The 15,531-nt window shown below is 28.7% G+C and overlaps 2 protein-coding genes across 2 annotated transcripts; one reads left to right on the plus strand and one right to left on the minus strand.

Annotated features, from left to right (window-relative positions):
* Positions 1-268: 268 nt before the first annotated feature.
* Positions 269-700, minus strand: LOAG_03947 (hypothetical protein; the record flags this gene model as incomplete). Its single annotated transcript, XM_003139484.1, has 2 exons — positions 269-411; positions 511-700. The coding sequence occupies 2 exons, from the start codon at positions 698-700 to the stop codon at positions 269-271; spliced, it is 333 nt and encodes a 110-aa protein (XP_003139532.1).
* Positions 701-3,056: 2,356 nt separating this feature from the next.
* Positions 3,057-9,852, plus strand: LOAG_03948 (hypothetical protein; the record flags this gene model as incomplete). The annotated part of the gene is given in 7 exon segments (XM_003139485.1): positions 3,057-3,113; positions 3,282-3,378; positions 5,558-5,691; positions 7,951-8,089; positions 9,620-9,626; positions 9,642-9,716; positions 9,813-9,852. The coding sequence occupies 7 exon segments, from the start codon at positions 3,057-3,059 to the stop codon at positions 9,850-9,852; spliced, it is 549 nt and encodes a 182-aa protein (XP_003139533.1).
* Between the last annotated feature and the right edge of the window lie 5,679 nt (positions 9,853-15,531).

Here is a 15,531-nt window from a genome sequence, read left to right on the forward strand (position 1 = left end):
GCAGCAACTTTGTAAGTATTCGAAACGCCATCAGTGCCAAGTTTTAATTTCAAATTTTGCGTTCTAATTTTTCTTTTTTTTTAAAGAACGTCGATGCGATGACCAATTTATATATATTATATTTGATAAAATTTGCTTTTTTTTTTCTTTGATGACTCGTTTTTTTTTTGCTTTTGACAATGTGGGCAAAATGAGGTTCGCGTATGATGGTGACAGTGATGGGATGGTTGACGAGAATGGGAATAATAATTGATGTTTTTATGAGCTGTTAAGATGCGATAACAAATGGGAATAGTGTATTGACGTTGATAGCTACTACTACTTCTACTACTACTACTACCACTATCGCTTTCATTCCCATTTGATCATATATAGGATCTGATTTTGTCAACCTGTTACAACACTTCCATCCTAATATCACCATTTTGCAAAGCCTGATTAATTGGAACAAATTAACTATCTAGTATTATTTGGTTGCATATTTATTATATATCTCAAAAAATCACACACTGATAGAGCTGGTTAAGATAGAATAGGTCGGAGACCACCTTTGAGATGTTGACGATGATGGGGAACGCCATGTTTGTCGCTTATGATCAAAAGAAATTTCGAAGACGACAAGAATATGTCGTACCTCTCCATCTAAATTTGACAAAAGATACATAGAATATGGAAGATATATAGAAGTGCAGGCGGACATCGGCAACCAAATAAACAACAAAACTATTTCGGTTTTAAATAAAAAAAAAAAATTAATTTCATGGCCAAAATTTTACGCAAAAAAAGGAAAATTAGTTCACAAATTATATTTTCATATTATGCAATGAATAAATTGAACAAAGAAGAAAAAATGGGTGGAAGCAACTTTAAAATTCAGAATTTCATTTGATTTGATTACTCGCTTCTTCAAATTGAGCATAGTTGTAGCTAATTAAAACATTGCAATGCTTTAGGAAGATGTCAAATCTAATCTGTTTCAAACTTTTGATTAACAAATTCAACCTAACATTCTTAATACATTTCAACAGTTTAATTAACTAATTTAATTAAATGTTCCAAAGACATTCCAGTTTTTTAATTAACTTATTTAATCCATTGGTGATGTTGTTAATTGAACATAAGCAGATAAAAATTCACTAATAAATCCATTTATGATAGAGCAAAAAGGTGTAAAGATGTGAAAATTGTGGAAATATTTCAAACATAACAAAAATATAAAACTGAGAGGAATGGAAGTGCGGGGAATTCGAGGATTTGAATGATTAAGTTTTTTGCATCAAACAAAAATATCTACAATCATTTATTTTAAACAAAAGTGATTTTGGTCCAGCACAAGGCAAATGTGTGATTGGACAGAATGCCTGTGGATGAATAGACTTGAAATGTCATCATCTCACCGATTTTTTCAAATTCCTTTTTACCTGGATGCTATCATCGTTAATTTGAATTGATTACTATGCAGAAAGCTGTTAATTAATATCAAAATGATGTCAAGAACAAAGTAAATTTTTAATTAACTGGAAACTCAAACATAGAAGGTTATGAATATTTTCATAATTAAATTCTCTGAAATAATACTTAATTTATTTCGAATGCCATAAAAAGTATTACAAATGACAGGATGTTCATCGTATTCAAATACCAAAGATTCTCTGTCAGCAAATTAGATGTAGATCCTTTATTATGCCAAGCATCAATCTCTAAAAGTAATTCAGGTTTTTACCGATTCTTTAAGTCAAAAAGTCACGTTTGACCTGATTAAGTGATATGATAGCAATGACATATACATAAATCATCTAACTTCGGTAAATGTTTTGCTGTAAGAAGAAGGCAATGATACAGCTATGTTAACTGTATCGTTACACTATTTTATCCATTATTTAACCTCTATATCAGTTGAAAATATTTGAAAAATCGTGAAAAGTAAAAACGTGTGATTATTTTTTGTCGAATTCACGTATAACACGTATGAGAAGTGCATTCAGTTCACTTAATTGAATCTACGTGACATATACGTCGATAAATTATTGATTATCTCATTTCATTCAAATGGAATCCCATCTCGAAGATCAATGGCACTTCTTTGATACAATTATTGAAAATATACGACACATTTTTTCTTTTCTTTTTTTTTCTTTTTTTTGTAAGTTTATAAAACAGATTGGTAAATTTTACTGGAATATTTTTGACTTATTTAAGAAATTACATTTAATCAATTTACTAAATCTAGAAGGAATCTTCGACAATGTTCTTAGCAATCAATTATCTACAGTACCAGATTTTAACTGAAATATTATTTTAAAAATTAATTTCGACATATTCAATCGTCCAATCCAAAGTAATTTATAAACAAGAATAGTAAATAGAGTAATTCTAAAGTTTGTAAAGTTAGGAGCATCATTTTTGCATACAGTATTTAATCTTGCGGATAAGTTGATTGAGGAAATTAAAAATTTTCTAATTCCAACTCCCTATCTTGAGCTTATTTTTATTCAAATTTAATAAAGATCCCATTACTAGTTTCAGTTTCAGTATCTTACGTATTTTGTAAGACTGTAGTAACGGACAGTATTGAAAAGGTCACTTTATTACAGATTAAAGCAATTTTCTTCTTAATAGTTCTACTGATAAATTCATCCCATTCCTACTCATCGTTGTGATCATTGAAAATGAAAATCAATTCTAATGTCCAAATAGAAGGAAATCCATATCTTTGATAAATACCAAAACTACTTTTTGCCGATATGATTTATCAACTTGAAAAGAAAGTTTATCTCACCTTACAACTAATTAATTAAAACAATAAACGCTGACAGTTATTTAAAATTGGCCAAATTATTCATATTATTATCAACGATAACTTAGCATTTCACTTTGTGGCTTACATATTATTTGTAGGAATTCTAAAATTAATTTAATATCAAATTACAATTGAATTTAACATTTAAAAATAAATTGCATTTTCAATAAATATATTAACAATAAGGAAATTTCGATAAAATTTTATCAATGAAATTGTTTAAATTATAATAATTTACCTGTTCACTTAAAAAAAAATGTTACATTCGAAGTGTATGCAATCAGTGGTTGACAATTGGAAACAATTTGATAAGGTGAAAAAAAAACTGAGTAAATAAAAGGAAGGAATCAGTACTACTTTTAAAAAAAAAAAACGATGAAGTTTTAATTAATCATTTTTTGAAATATAAATATTATTTCATGTTGTGAATAAATTGAAATGAAACTTTTTTTCTTTCGATTTTTATATAATTGAAATTAAGGAGTTAATTCAAACATTGGCAAATTTTGAACTTTCTGTAAATAAAGGAAGAAGGATAGATGAAAGGAGAATGAGGAAGGGTAGTGATAGTTGTGTAGGTTAAGCACCAATACAAATCTAACAACGAATTTAAAAAAAAAAAATTCAAATACATAAATCAGTTGTTCCGCATTAATAGTGAATGATATATAAATTATTACAATAAGAGTCATAATCAATCAAAATAACTGCATTTGAAAGTTTTGTGGAAAGGTTTTTATCATGATTGGATTTGGAATATTTAAATTATATATTATTAGAAAGGTAGTATTGTGTTATGATATGAACAGTTCCTCTCTATTTTAAATATTTTTTTTTCCACATTTTGAATTAACTCTTCCCATGATTAGCAAGTAATTGCAAGTACTCAATAATCGATATTGATTTATTTAGAATTATTGCAATGAAAAGTAGTTAATATAATTTTAAGCTAATAATTAGGTAAATTATCCATTTTAGTTTGAGAATTAATGAGTACTATATGTCTGATTTTTTCTCAATAGCATATCGAACATCTCATTCACGTTGCTTATAAGAAGTGTCACCATGAATAATAAACAATTGTCATATCACATCGTTATCATATCACACATCATATCATGTTGTTCATTGAGAAACTGTAAATAATTAAGCGTTCGTTGTAAGGTTAAACAAAAACTGATTTCATTTGAATTCTTTTTCTACGAAAATGAAAAATTTTCACGATACTACGAAATTAATAATCGTTAAACAAGGAGTTTGGCTTGTCGGCTTGGCCTAAACTTCTGAATCTTGTCAAATATCGATCCAAGTTCAAGAATTGATTTTCTGATTAATTTGAGCAACTTAGAACTTGAAAACAGTCATTAGCCGGAAACTACAAATATTTCAAAGATATTGAATCAGAAATTGAAATTATCATAGATAGATACAATCTTCTTGACTCTTTTTTGTAATTGTATTGTGAATAATGAATTAGTTTTGATTAAATATGATATAACAATTTTGTGACTCATTCCGTTCATTGAAATTTCAAACAGTTTTGTAAGTGTTGCGTGAAATTTTGTAGTCAACGAGATTACAGTATATGTAAAATTTCGATTCAATGATGGTAGTGAACTGATAATTCATTTTCAGATTAGCTAATTGTTAATTGCAGTATTTACAAAGGCATAATGCATCTTTTCAACCAATTATCTCTCATTTTTCCTTATTTTAAGAATTTTCCATTTCAATTCTGATTTTATTTTGTTTGTTTTGGTACGTAATTATTGCATGTATTATTTTACTGGAATAGTGAAGTAACTTCACGAAAAGTTTCACGTTTCCGTAAGATTTCACGTAACACGTCTTTCAATTTCTTGTTTTTTCAGGAAAATGATTAATTTTGGCGAAATATTTCAATAATTTATTTATTTTTGTGATTTTCTTTCATTTTAATATCTTTACGATTCCCTTTGATTTTAACTATCCATGTTTGTTTTAATTTTTAGGAATGACTTTTGAGCAGTTTTATTCATCTTCGAGCTTACTTCTATAATTGCATTTGAAAATTTAATTTTTCGTCAATTTCGTTAAGTTTAATTTTGTTGAAATTAGACACTTTTAATGAATGATTTACTTTATGGATGCAAATTTGTAAAACGTTGACAATACTAAAGCATGCTGAAAATTGTACATTAAGAGCTTACTAAAAAAAGTTGAGAAATTAAAGTAATTAATAAATTGTACAACAGCTGAATGAAGGTGTCAAAGTTCATCTATCATTTTCTGTCTGATTTCATTCTTATAGTAAGCGGTCAGTAAATTCTGATAATGCATGCTGATATGACAATTTTTTTATTCCTTAGACTGGTGTAAAGTCAATAAAAATCATTTTTTTTTTAAAAAAATGAATTCCAATTAAACAAGATTTACAATTTCAAATCAGTAAATCCTGTTTGGTTGTAATCCATAAAAATCAAAAAATGGAAATAAATCGATCCATTTCGGAGATTATTGCTTCGGAAGAATTTCGAATGAACCATTACATCTTTCCTTATCATTTTGTCTTGAAAGTTACTTATTGTAAAATTAAAGTTTGCGACACTTAAAGACTAATGATAAGATGAATGACACAACTGTTTATGCTAATAGATGAACTCAAATGAATAGTTCAAACTTTTTGATAAGATCGAAAACGATCGAAAGATATATATGAAACGAAATTATCACTTAGCAAAAACATTTTTTGTAATCGATTACTGCCATATTTTTAAGTGAGAAATATTTTCGGCTACGATATAAATTATCTTCATAAGGTTCTCATTTTCTCATCAATGACAATAATAGGCTTAGATTTGCGTGATTTGCGCAAATTTGCAAAGGGTAATGAAAAATGGAAAAAATTTGTTGTAAGCTAATAAAAAAGAACCAAATGAAATGAAGTTTAATTTTCTAAATTAGTTGATTATTTTCATTTAATTCAATAATAATTTTTGCTTGTTTTTCCTGCTGAAAGATAATGGAATAATAGCAAAATCGTAATTGAAAAAATGTTAATTCATTGTTCAAGAAAGCTTTTTTGTTCGTAAAACTTAAATTTAATTAAATACATTCAAATGAGATATCAATGCAAGTTTACTTGAATTAAAAGCAACGGAAAAAATACGTATAATAAAGTGGACCGCTGAAATTATAAAAAAACAAAAGTTGAAAACTTAAAAATGTTAAAGTTTGCTGTTTCTCATCCTGGTTAAACAGTTGGAAAAAGTACCAGTAGTAAAAGATCGGGAATAACGGAGGTGCGGGAAATGCAATTATTATAATGATAAACAAACACAAAGTTCTCTTACTTTTTGTGCTATTATTATTTCGCTTTTCATTTTTTTTTTCTTTTTCCTTTGCTTTTTCCGAATGGCCGTAATTTTGCGCTATTTCTTTTATCTTTATGCTTATTTGAACTCATTTGCGAGACAGTAGAATGGCCTAAACAAAACTAAGGCATTTGTTTGTTTGTTTCTGAGATCAAAACAAATTTTGCTAATTAATTTAAGATTTTAATTTTAAATTAAATTATTTAAATTTTTATGACCATTAGAAATAGTATAATTGTTATTATGCTAAATTCATGCTAACTTTATTTGTGCTTTTTAATTTTTCAAGGATCTTTTGGAATTAAAAATTTTTATAATTCCAGACAAATGATTCCAAGCGAGTGACAATCACAATAATCATATTTTATACTGTGTCATTCATTTGCAATTAAGTTAAGCAGTTTTCTTGAAGAAAAAAGACAAAACAAAATTTTTTCTTTTAAATAAGTTGTTTTGTGATAAACCGAGCAATTTTTCGACTAATAAACGAATTTAATCATTATCAAATTCAAACAAATGAAAGTAAGAATTGTGATAATGACGTATAACTGATATGTATTCTGAAGGTTTAGGAATTTATAAAGCATTACAAAGAGTCAAGCTTATCCTTGATTTTTTCCTTGAGCCAAAAAAAAAATATTGCATTGCAGTAATAGGATAACAATACAATCATCATGATCGTATCATACATTATCATCGGATCTATCTACTGTAAAAAATTGCGAATTTTTAATTCCTTAATAAGTCATTCATTCAGTATGCTTAGTGAATGTTTACTTGATTACCGTATGTTTGGGAAGTATCAAACAAATAAGCAATTTAGAAGTATCAAACATTTGCATGAATGACGGAATCCAAATGAAAGATTGAGATTGTAAGTCAAATGTTATAATAAGCAATGTGTTTTGCTCAAATTTTTAAGTAAGCGCAGTTGTCATCTATCGATGAGTCTCATTAAAGATATAAAAGGAAGTTGATAATTAGCAAGATAGCTGGTAGGATGGGAGGGAAATACTACAAATATTTTGATGGAGAGATGAGTGACGGAATCCAGAAGCTATCCAGAAACAGATTTAGAGGCAACATCAAAGGCGGAATAGATTATTTATTTCCAACAAGTCATTGAATTATTGCTCTTTCAATTTAGCTCAAAACTGAAAAGTGTGAGAGTGAAACAAGATGCAGTTTTCATCTTCAAAAGCATTGCACCACTAAAGATTAATAGAGATGAAATGCGATTTAGGGGAGGAAAAAAAGGCCTAAATTAAGGTCTAAATAGTCTTATCTAATTTTAGGAATAATTGAATAGTTCCTTCCCTCTTTTTTTTCTTAAATTAAATCCTACAAAATGCAAAAGCTCTATTTTAACTTTTAAAGTAACCTTTGCGAAACAAAATTGTATTTCAAATTTCATTTCCAAGTATGAATTAAATATCACTCATTTATCATTTTACAGTGTTTTACAATTATGGGTGGATATACAAAGAGTGAATTAAATTATTAATGAAAATGTTCAATTTTGAGATTTTATGAAATTAATTTCGTGAAAAGATAAAAAGGATAGAAGAGTAAAAAGTATCTAAAAATATTAAGTAATAATAAAAAGTTTAGGAATGAAATATTATTTGGCATACAAACATTTCGTAAAACAGAGTAACTACAGTAATATGATTTAGGATAACTTCCAAGTATTGCATATTTCTGTTGCTTGCAATGGTTTAAAACCTTACTGCCTGAGTCGTATACTCAAATCTTATCGAAATTTTTGTAATTAAATTTATAATTAAACTTCTTCAGGTATCCATGGTGAATCAGAAGTACAGGAAAAATGGATTCCAGTCAAAAAATCCTCTCTATCATAAAATATTGGCTGATCGTATTGTTGACATAATACTTATTACAGTAGATTTCAAAATACAATTCCACGTACTTCACGGTACGTGATATATCCTCCATTATTTTCGTAACGTCTAAAAGTTAACTTCATAAATTACTTTAAAGTGATAAAAAATTTAAAATTTTTTGCAATTATTTGAATTTCTTAATAGTACGACAAGTTCGTTTACTTTTTTATTTATTTATTTTTGCTTGTTAGAAGCATAAAATAGTTTATAAAGTGCCCAGCCCTGGAATATGAATAAAGTAAAAGCTTCTCATATTTGGCGTAAAAGTGATAGTGAAAAAATTATCAATCAGTAATAGTCTATCTCATGATGCATAACGTCCAATAGAATAAAATTGAAGAAAAAGATTCGATTAGAATGATTGCTATCATTTACTGTTAAGTAATACTGATACAGGTAATGACCATTTAATGCTCGAACAAATGACCAAGGGTTGAGAAGAAAGCTTATTCATTTGAGTGTATGAAATTCACATTGTTGCAGTTGCTTTTCAATTTTACTTTCTTTTTAAATTTACAGGAAGCAACTTTGAAATTAACAGCTTTGTAAAAAAAATATTTTTTTATCAATTAGATGCTTCATTTTATTTATTGACCTTTTTGAAATACTGACAGATTTCAAGTCCAACAGTTTCAACAAAGACTACGAAAACATTAAACCATGAAAATATTGGCTAAATGATTTATCCGATAATTGCAAAATTTCCAGAAATCCATTCAGAAGTGTCTCTTTTTATGGGTAATTCAACTTTTAATTAAAATTATTCTTTCGAATTAACAAAAGTGCTTACTGATTGATAAGAAATAATATACTTCAAGATATTTTCATTATGATAAAACTCAAAACAGTAATCATAATACGGTTAAGCTCAATAAAGCGAAAGAATTATTTTGCCTATGTGTAATCAAAAATGATTTCCCTGGGATCAATATTTCCACAGATAGACGAGATAATGAAAAGAAAAAAAACAAAGGCAAGTAGATGATAGTGTTAAGGATGGAATTTGGAGGCATAATTGGAATGATATTAGAGATAAGATTTAGCTGATATAATTTTGACAAAATAATAATGTTATGATGGCAATTAATTTTAATAAAATAGGAAACTTTGTTTGAATTTTTATCAACAAGTGATTGGCTACATGAACTACCTTGTTGATTTCAAAAAATTGTTCGGAATAGTTCAAGGAGTAATTTTGCATTGAAATTGGTAGGAAAAATCAATCAACTATTTTGTTAAATTTAGAAAAAAGATTTAAAATAATGCTGTTAATTACTAAAAAGAAATACTTTAAATGGATTAAATTAAAGTATTCGATGAATACATCAACTTAACTCAAAGGTTTCACTTTTAAATTTTGAAATTTTAAAAAAAAGTTCCTCCGTCAAATATTGCTTGACTGGTTTCTCTATCCACAACCTTTTCATAATTACTTTTGTATGATAATGATGATGACATATGAATCGTTCATATCAAGCAAATTTCGGTTAAATTTGCAGATTTTTTTGTGGCGTAGAAGTTTTCAGAATTACCGTTTATTTATTTGCCTTACTATATTTCAGGTAACACGTAAGTGATATGCAGCTTATCATATGAAAGTAAAGATCATTTTGGTCAGTACTGTGGAAGAGATGAGCGTGAAATCATTCGTAATTACAGGTAATTATTCCATTATCATTCATTTCCATTTATTATACCATTTTACTGTTTCATTTTCTATTTATTCAGACCAAACTTTAACATATTTTTTTGAAGTATCATTTATTCATTAGCCAGTCCAATTAGCTATCGGTGAAATGATCAATCTTACCATATTCATTAATATGGTAAGATTAAAAGATAAAATGTTACCCTCTTATTAGCAATCGATAAGGTTCCGAAGACCATTTGCTCAGCTCGTTCTTTGTTCTTATCGATGAGTGGAAAATTGAAAATTCAGAAGTGAAATCTCAGTTCAAAGGAGCTATGCCGCTCCCGGTCCCCGGCATCATCTGCTTGTTTCTTGCCGACTTGTCTCTTCTTGTCCGATTTGAACTGATTTATGCTATCCTTATGCTATAACATCGCGGTCCACGGTCTACTGCAACAGGCAGATCGTGAAGTGTATCCAATATTCAAATTTTAGAGAAGTGTCACCGGCAAACATAAAATACAATAATTTCAAATAACGATTCAATGATGTTTCTGAGGTTTTATCGACCAACCTGAATAACGAACAACCTTTTTAATTTATATCCTTTCATCCGACCGTAAAAGCATATTTGAGCTCGTACATATCACAAAGTCTGGCCGGATAACTTTCAAATTTAAATACATACCGAAAACTGAAACAATCAGCATTTAAGCAATTGCTTCCGATCTTATCGCTTTGTTTTCATTCAAATTTCTTCAATCAAATTACATCCCTTTTCTTTTTTCTTTTTTGAATTCTTGATAGTCAACTGATTATTCCAGTTTATTAACATTTTAAGATTCGGATCAACCAATATACATACTTCCTTTTTGTTCGAAATATCTACAAGTATCTACATTGGAATATAGGTATTAAACTAATATAGAAGTATTAATTACGTAATTAGATACAACTTTGCTATCCAAACTTTAATTCCAATTCCTTGCAACTTATCAGATGTATCCATTAAAAACCGTACATGCAATATATCAAATGCGAAATGAATGAAAATGTCAAATGTGAATTTAAGTGAATGATCAAGAAATACTGTAAGTACTTTAGAACATAGGTATATTCAAGTTGAAACAGGTTAACAGAGACAGTTTGATGGAAAAATGCAATGTTATCATTTAGGCAACAAACATTGCTAATTTTTGTGAATTCATAAAATAACTTTTAATTATGTTTTTGGGCAAAATAAACGTTTGGATTAAATCAATGCAGTGAGATATATTAAGAAATCAAGACTGAATTAAGAAATAAGCGCCATTTTGTATATATATTTCACCTATCAATCGATAGGTTGAAAATAGGTTTGAAAAATTCCGAAATTTAGAATTTATCATATCACTTCCACTTTGCAACTTTTATTTTTGGTATCAAAAAAGAGTACTTGTAATGTTGAATTTTAAATTTCCCATTTTTTTTTCTTTGTGATATAAAATTTCAAGCATTTTGTTAAATTATAATTTTAACATCAATCATTTTCAATTATAACTTTACATATAGGAATGTCCTTACAGAAAAAAAAGAAGGGAAAAACGGAAGCAAATTTTTGACATAATTTACTGATTGCTTTTGAAATATTTCAAAAGGTTGTTAAATCATTGCAAAAGATATTCGTGTAGAAACCACTCTTCAGTCTTTTTTTTTTTTTGTAAACAATTTCGGCAAATATATTCGTTTTTTTTTTTTCATGATATTTTATACTTTAATAAGTACTTTTGTTCACTTAAAAATTTCCACTTTTTTTTTGGTTCAAAGAGATCGATTATTATCATTTCTCATTATTGAAACGGTAATTGCACATTAATGTATACATATCATCTCATTATTATTCGGGGAAAAAAAACTTTAAGTTTCAGAAAAATTAAATTAAAATTTCATTACAGCACATTTTGTCAATAAGTATTGCTATGAATTGTATTTGAACAGTTAGTAATTTCATACAATTCTAAAGTCAATATTTTCAAGAGCAAAGAGAAGATTATGATCAGAATGAAGAATCGGAATTCGGAAGAAATAAAAGAAAGGATTTCTTGTCATGAATCAAATTTATGCATTTTTTTGATAGATCTTGGTTAAAATGTGATTCTTTTTACTTCCACTTTGAAACACTGATAATTATCTCGTTCAATTAATATTGTTCCAGTGCTTTTTCATTCATTTTTTGAATTTTAGAAAGAAAATTTCTTCTTACAAAGTTAGAAGTAAAGCTTTTTGTCATATTAGCATGGATGAAATTGTCATAGAACCAGGCTGATATTTCAAAAAAGAAAAGCATCGAAGAAGGTTACTGAAAGCATTTTGGCTTATTCTGATATACATAAAATATTTATGGCTGTTGATTTTTTCGATCTCAAAAGCAGAATAGAATATTTCCGGCTTTTTTTCCTGTAATTGATCATTAAAAGGCTTTCCGAAATCTAAACAACGAATGGACTGGACAGAACAGGTTTGATAGCTGGAATTATCGATAGATAATCGTTTCCCGTATGTAGTCGTTCAGCCAATTGCAGAAGATGAAACGTTTAAGTGACGGGAATATTCTGATACAGTTGATTACATACAAATTATATTAGTAAAAAAAAGTTTCTCCTTCTATCACACATTACTCTATTTGTTTCATCTCTAACTTCCATAATACTTTCAAATAGATAGCAGTTCGTTTAAATCAATAGGTTAAAGTTGAGAACTGATTCTTTATTATTATTGTTGCTTGTTTTTAAATAAAAATTCCCTGATAAGGTAGCCAAACTTCTTCTGAAAAAATTATTCGTTCATTTGAGTTCCTTTGAATTCGTTTTCTTCTCATTTAACTAATTTTTTGTTTGAATCCTCATCATTCTTTCAAATATTTCATTTTTTTGGCAATTAATTTCATTATATCTTTCCCTTAATTATTCATTAAATATATCCTATAATGTTCATTGTTATTAATCAGCTCATTCTTATCTTCCAATGATTGATAATATTTAATCTTCTATAGTTTATTTCTATCCCACTTCACTTCATCCGTTCAAATTAAATTAACCTAAACTTTTCTTCACTTTTACTTCATCCAGTAATGACAAACTTTTCGTCTGTTTGTTTATTTATTGTCGTAAACTTTTGATTTAAGCAAAGTTACCGTATCTAACTCTTCTCAAAGTCATAATTTTAACATAAATACCTCCCTGTAGGATTACTTTATTGCTGATATTCTAAATAGTTTTGAAACTACGATATACCACTATGCTTGTCCATCTTTATTAGCTAATACTAGAAGTAAATAAACTAATCACTGAGTTAATAACATATGGGACTTATGACTGATAAAACAACCATAAGTTTATATCTTTCGTCATTCAACCCAGCTACTCTTCTACGAGTTACTTTTTTAATTATCATAATAGGATTGTGCCTGATATTTCATGTTTTTTGAAATTTACATTTGATGCACACTTAATTTACTTTAGCTCAATTTACTAATTAACATGTCTTACTAAAAAGACAAGTCTTAAAACTAGAATAGAAATTACCTTATTGATTGGCGCAAATTGGACGGTAGGTATAACATAATATAATATATAGGATAAAGTTATTTAAAAGTAAGATTTATCAATATAAATGAAAATAAGGATAATACTAATGGATAATTTTTAATCCAAAAATGGTGAAAAAAGATGAAATATATTGAATGGCAAACTAGGATATGTCACAGTGATGATAAAGTTCTCATTAGTGAAATAGGGAAAATGCGCCGGCAAGGATGATAAATGGAAAATCCATATTCAATATATTATTCAGTTTTTTTTTTCAAATTCTTTCCGGATACATGAGAGGAAAATTTTGGAATCAAATATGGTAGGAAAATTGATGAGCTATAAGCTTTGGTACCTCATATTGATGTACCTTTAGAGCTGTCGTCTGAATTGCTTCATCAAAACATTTAGGTGGATTATGTTTTTGGTGTAATTTTGACAGCTGTAACTGTAAAGTATGTAAAATGGCGCAAATTATAGTAATGACATCTGGACAGAATGACATCTTTTGTAATTTTCCTAAATGAAAAATATTACTAGGAAACATTGTATCTTTGCAAATATAAATTGTTGTGCCTCGTTGCTTGACCTTTGACTATTGACTGAAGTATGCTGTTAAGAGATGATAATGTTACTAATCAAAGGGATCGCCTTTACAGTAACTTGCCTTCAAAAATTGGTCTTTTCCTATCATATAGAATATTTAAACCATATTTCATAGATATATTATTTCATCTGGAAGAGTTCTAAAGTTTGTTAGAATTTCAGGAATGAAGAACTTATTCCTTCATATTTCCTAGTCTAACCAGGTAGCAACGTCATAAGTACGCGTAACTGTTGTCATTTTTAATTCCATCAAATTTAAATTTCCATCAAGAATTGAATACTATTATTAATGTATAGTTTGCATGACGAGCCAGATTTTTTGAATCGCAGTTTTTTGAAGGTGACAGCCTGGTTTCCATGGGATTTAAAAGTTATTGGGTTATTTTTAGTGCTGTAAAATGTTGCTAATATCATTAGTGCAATTAATTACCGTACTGACTGTAGTCATCATTACTGTTCACAGTGAACGTTCCGGTTCGATGGAAATGACAGCAGAAGTAAAGAAAGGAAATGCAATTCCGTCACTATCAATTCATATGAATAGTCAGTCTGAATGAAGGAAATATGGTAGTGTTACCATATGTGTATATCGGTATATGTATACATGTATGACACTAGCAGAACGGGATGAATCCCGGTATTTTGATAGCAAAAAAGGTGACAAATATGAAGATATTGGGATGACTATCTTTGAATGGATTGTCTCGAATTTATGTTAGAGCAGTCGTCTCAAATCGGAATGTTTGTCGCTATTATCGGTGAGTTTAGAAGGAAAGGACGATGGAAATGCAAGGAAAAGTCGTAAATTATCGCTTTTCAGATTAGGGGATTCCCTTTAAGATTATAGTATTTATTACGGGTTTAATAGGTGGTTTCGTGCTGTGATAGCAGGAATGATTGTCGCCATTGTTGTCATCATGATGAGGAAGAAGAACGAGCCAAAGATTCATTGATTCATAGAAAGGAAGAGAATAGGTAATGGGCCAAAATTTGGCTATTTCCTGGTTCAGTGATTGGCAATATGGAATGATATCAGTGATGAAAGTGAAAATGTACTTTTCTCTCCTTTATTTCATCATCATTTTCCTCTAACTTTCTACAGAAGTAGCTGTTAATCATTAATCTGCCAGTGAGGGAGGCGATTTTTTCACTGATAACTGACTGATCAAGTGGGATATTCCTTCCGTGTTGATGATTGAAACTTGCAAGTAGATAGACTAGTTGTTTTCCCTCATAATACTACTTCACTTCGAAAAAAAAAGAAATGAAAAAGAAACTTTAAAAGTTAACAGTTCAAAGTTAAAGTAAGCTATTTAGTCTGCACTGATTGCATTGATGATAATGAAAATACGAATGTTATGGGAGAGAGAGAGAGAGAGGGAGAAAAAGAGAGATTAATCGTGGTGATAAAAAGCAACCATATGTGGAGGTTGAAGCAGAAATCAGGTTTGTTGAGGTGTATCGTAAAGAATGACAAGGTAATGAGTAGGTAGGTAGGTAGGTAAGGCAAAGGGAGTAGGAGGAAAAGAGATGGAGTAAATGGTCGCACCTTTGAAAAGTTGAATTTTTCATACGGAAACCTTCCCTGTAAAAGGGCTGGCCGAGCCAAGCCAAGTTGAGCCGTCCATCCGTGAACTGCTTGGGAAATCAAGCACGTATCAGCTAATCGGAG

Source organism: Loa loa (assembly GCF_000183805.2).
Source record: "Loa loa unplaced genomic scaffold supercont3.13, whole genome shotgun sequence".
Classification (NCBI taxonomy): domain Eukaryota; kingdom Metazoa; phylum Nematoda; class Chromadorea; order Rhabditida; family Onchocercidae; genus Loa; species Loa loa.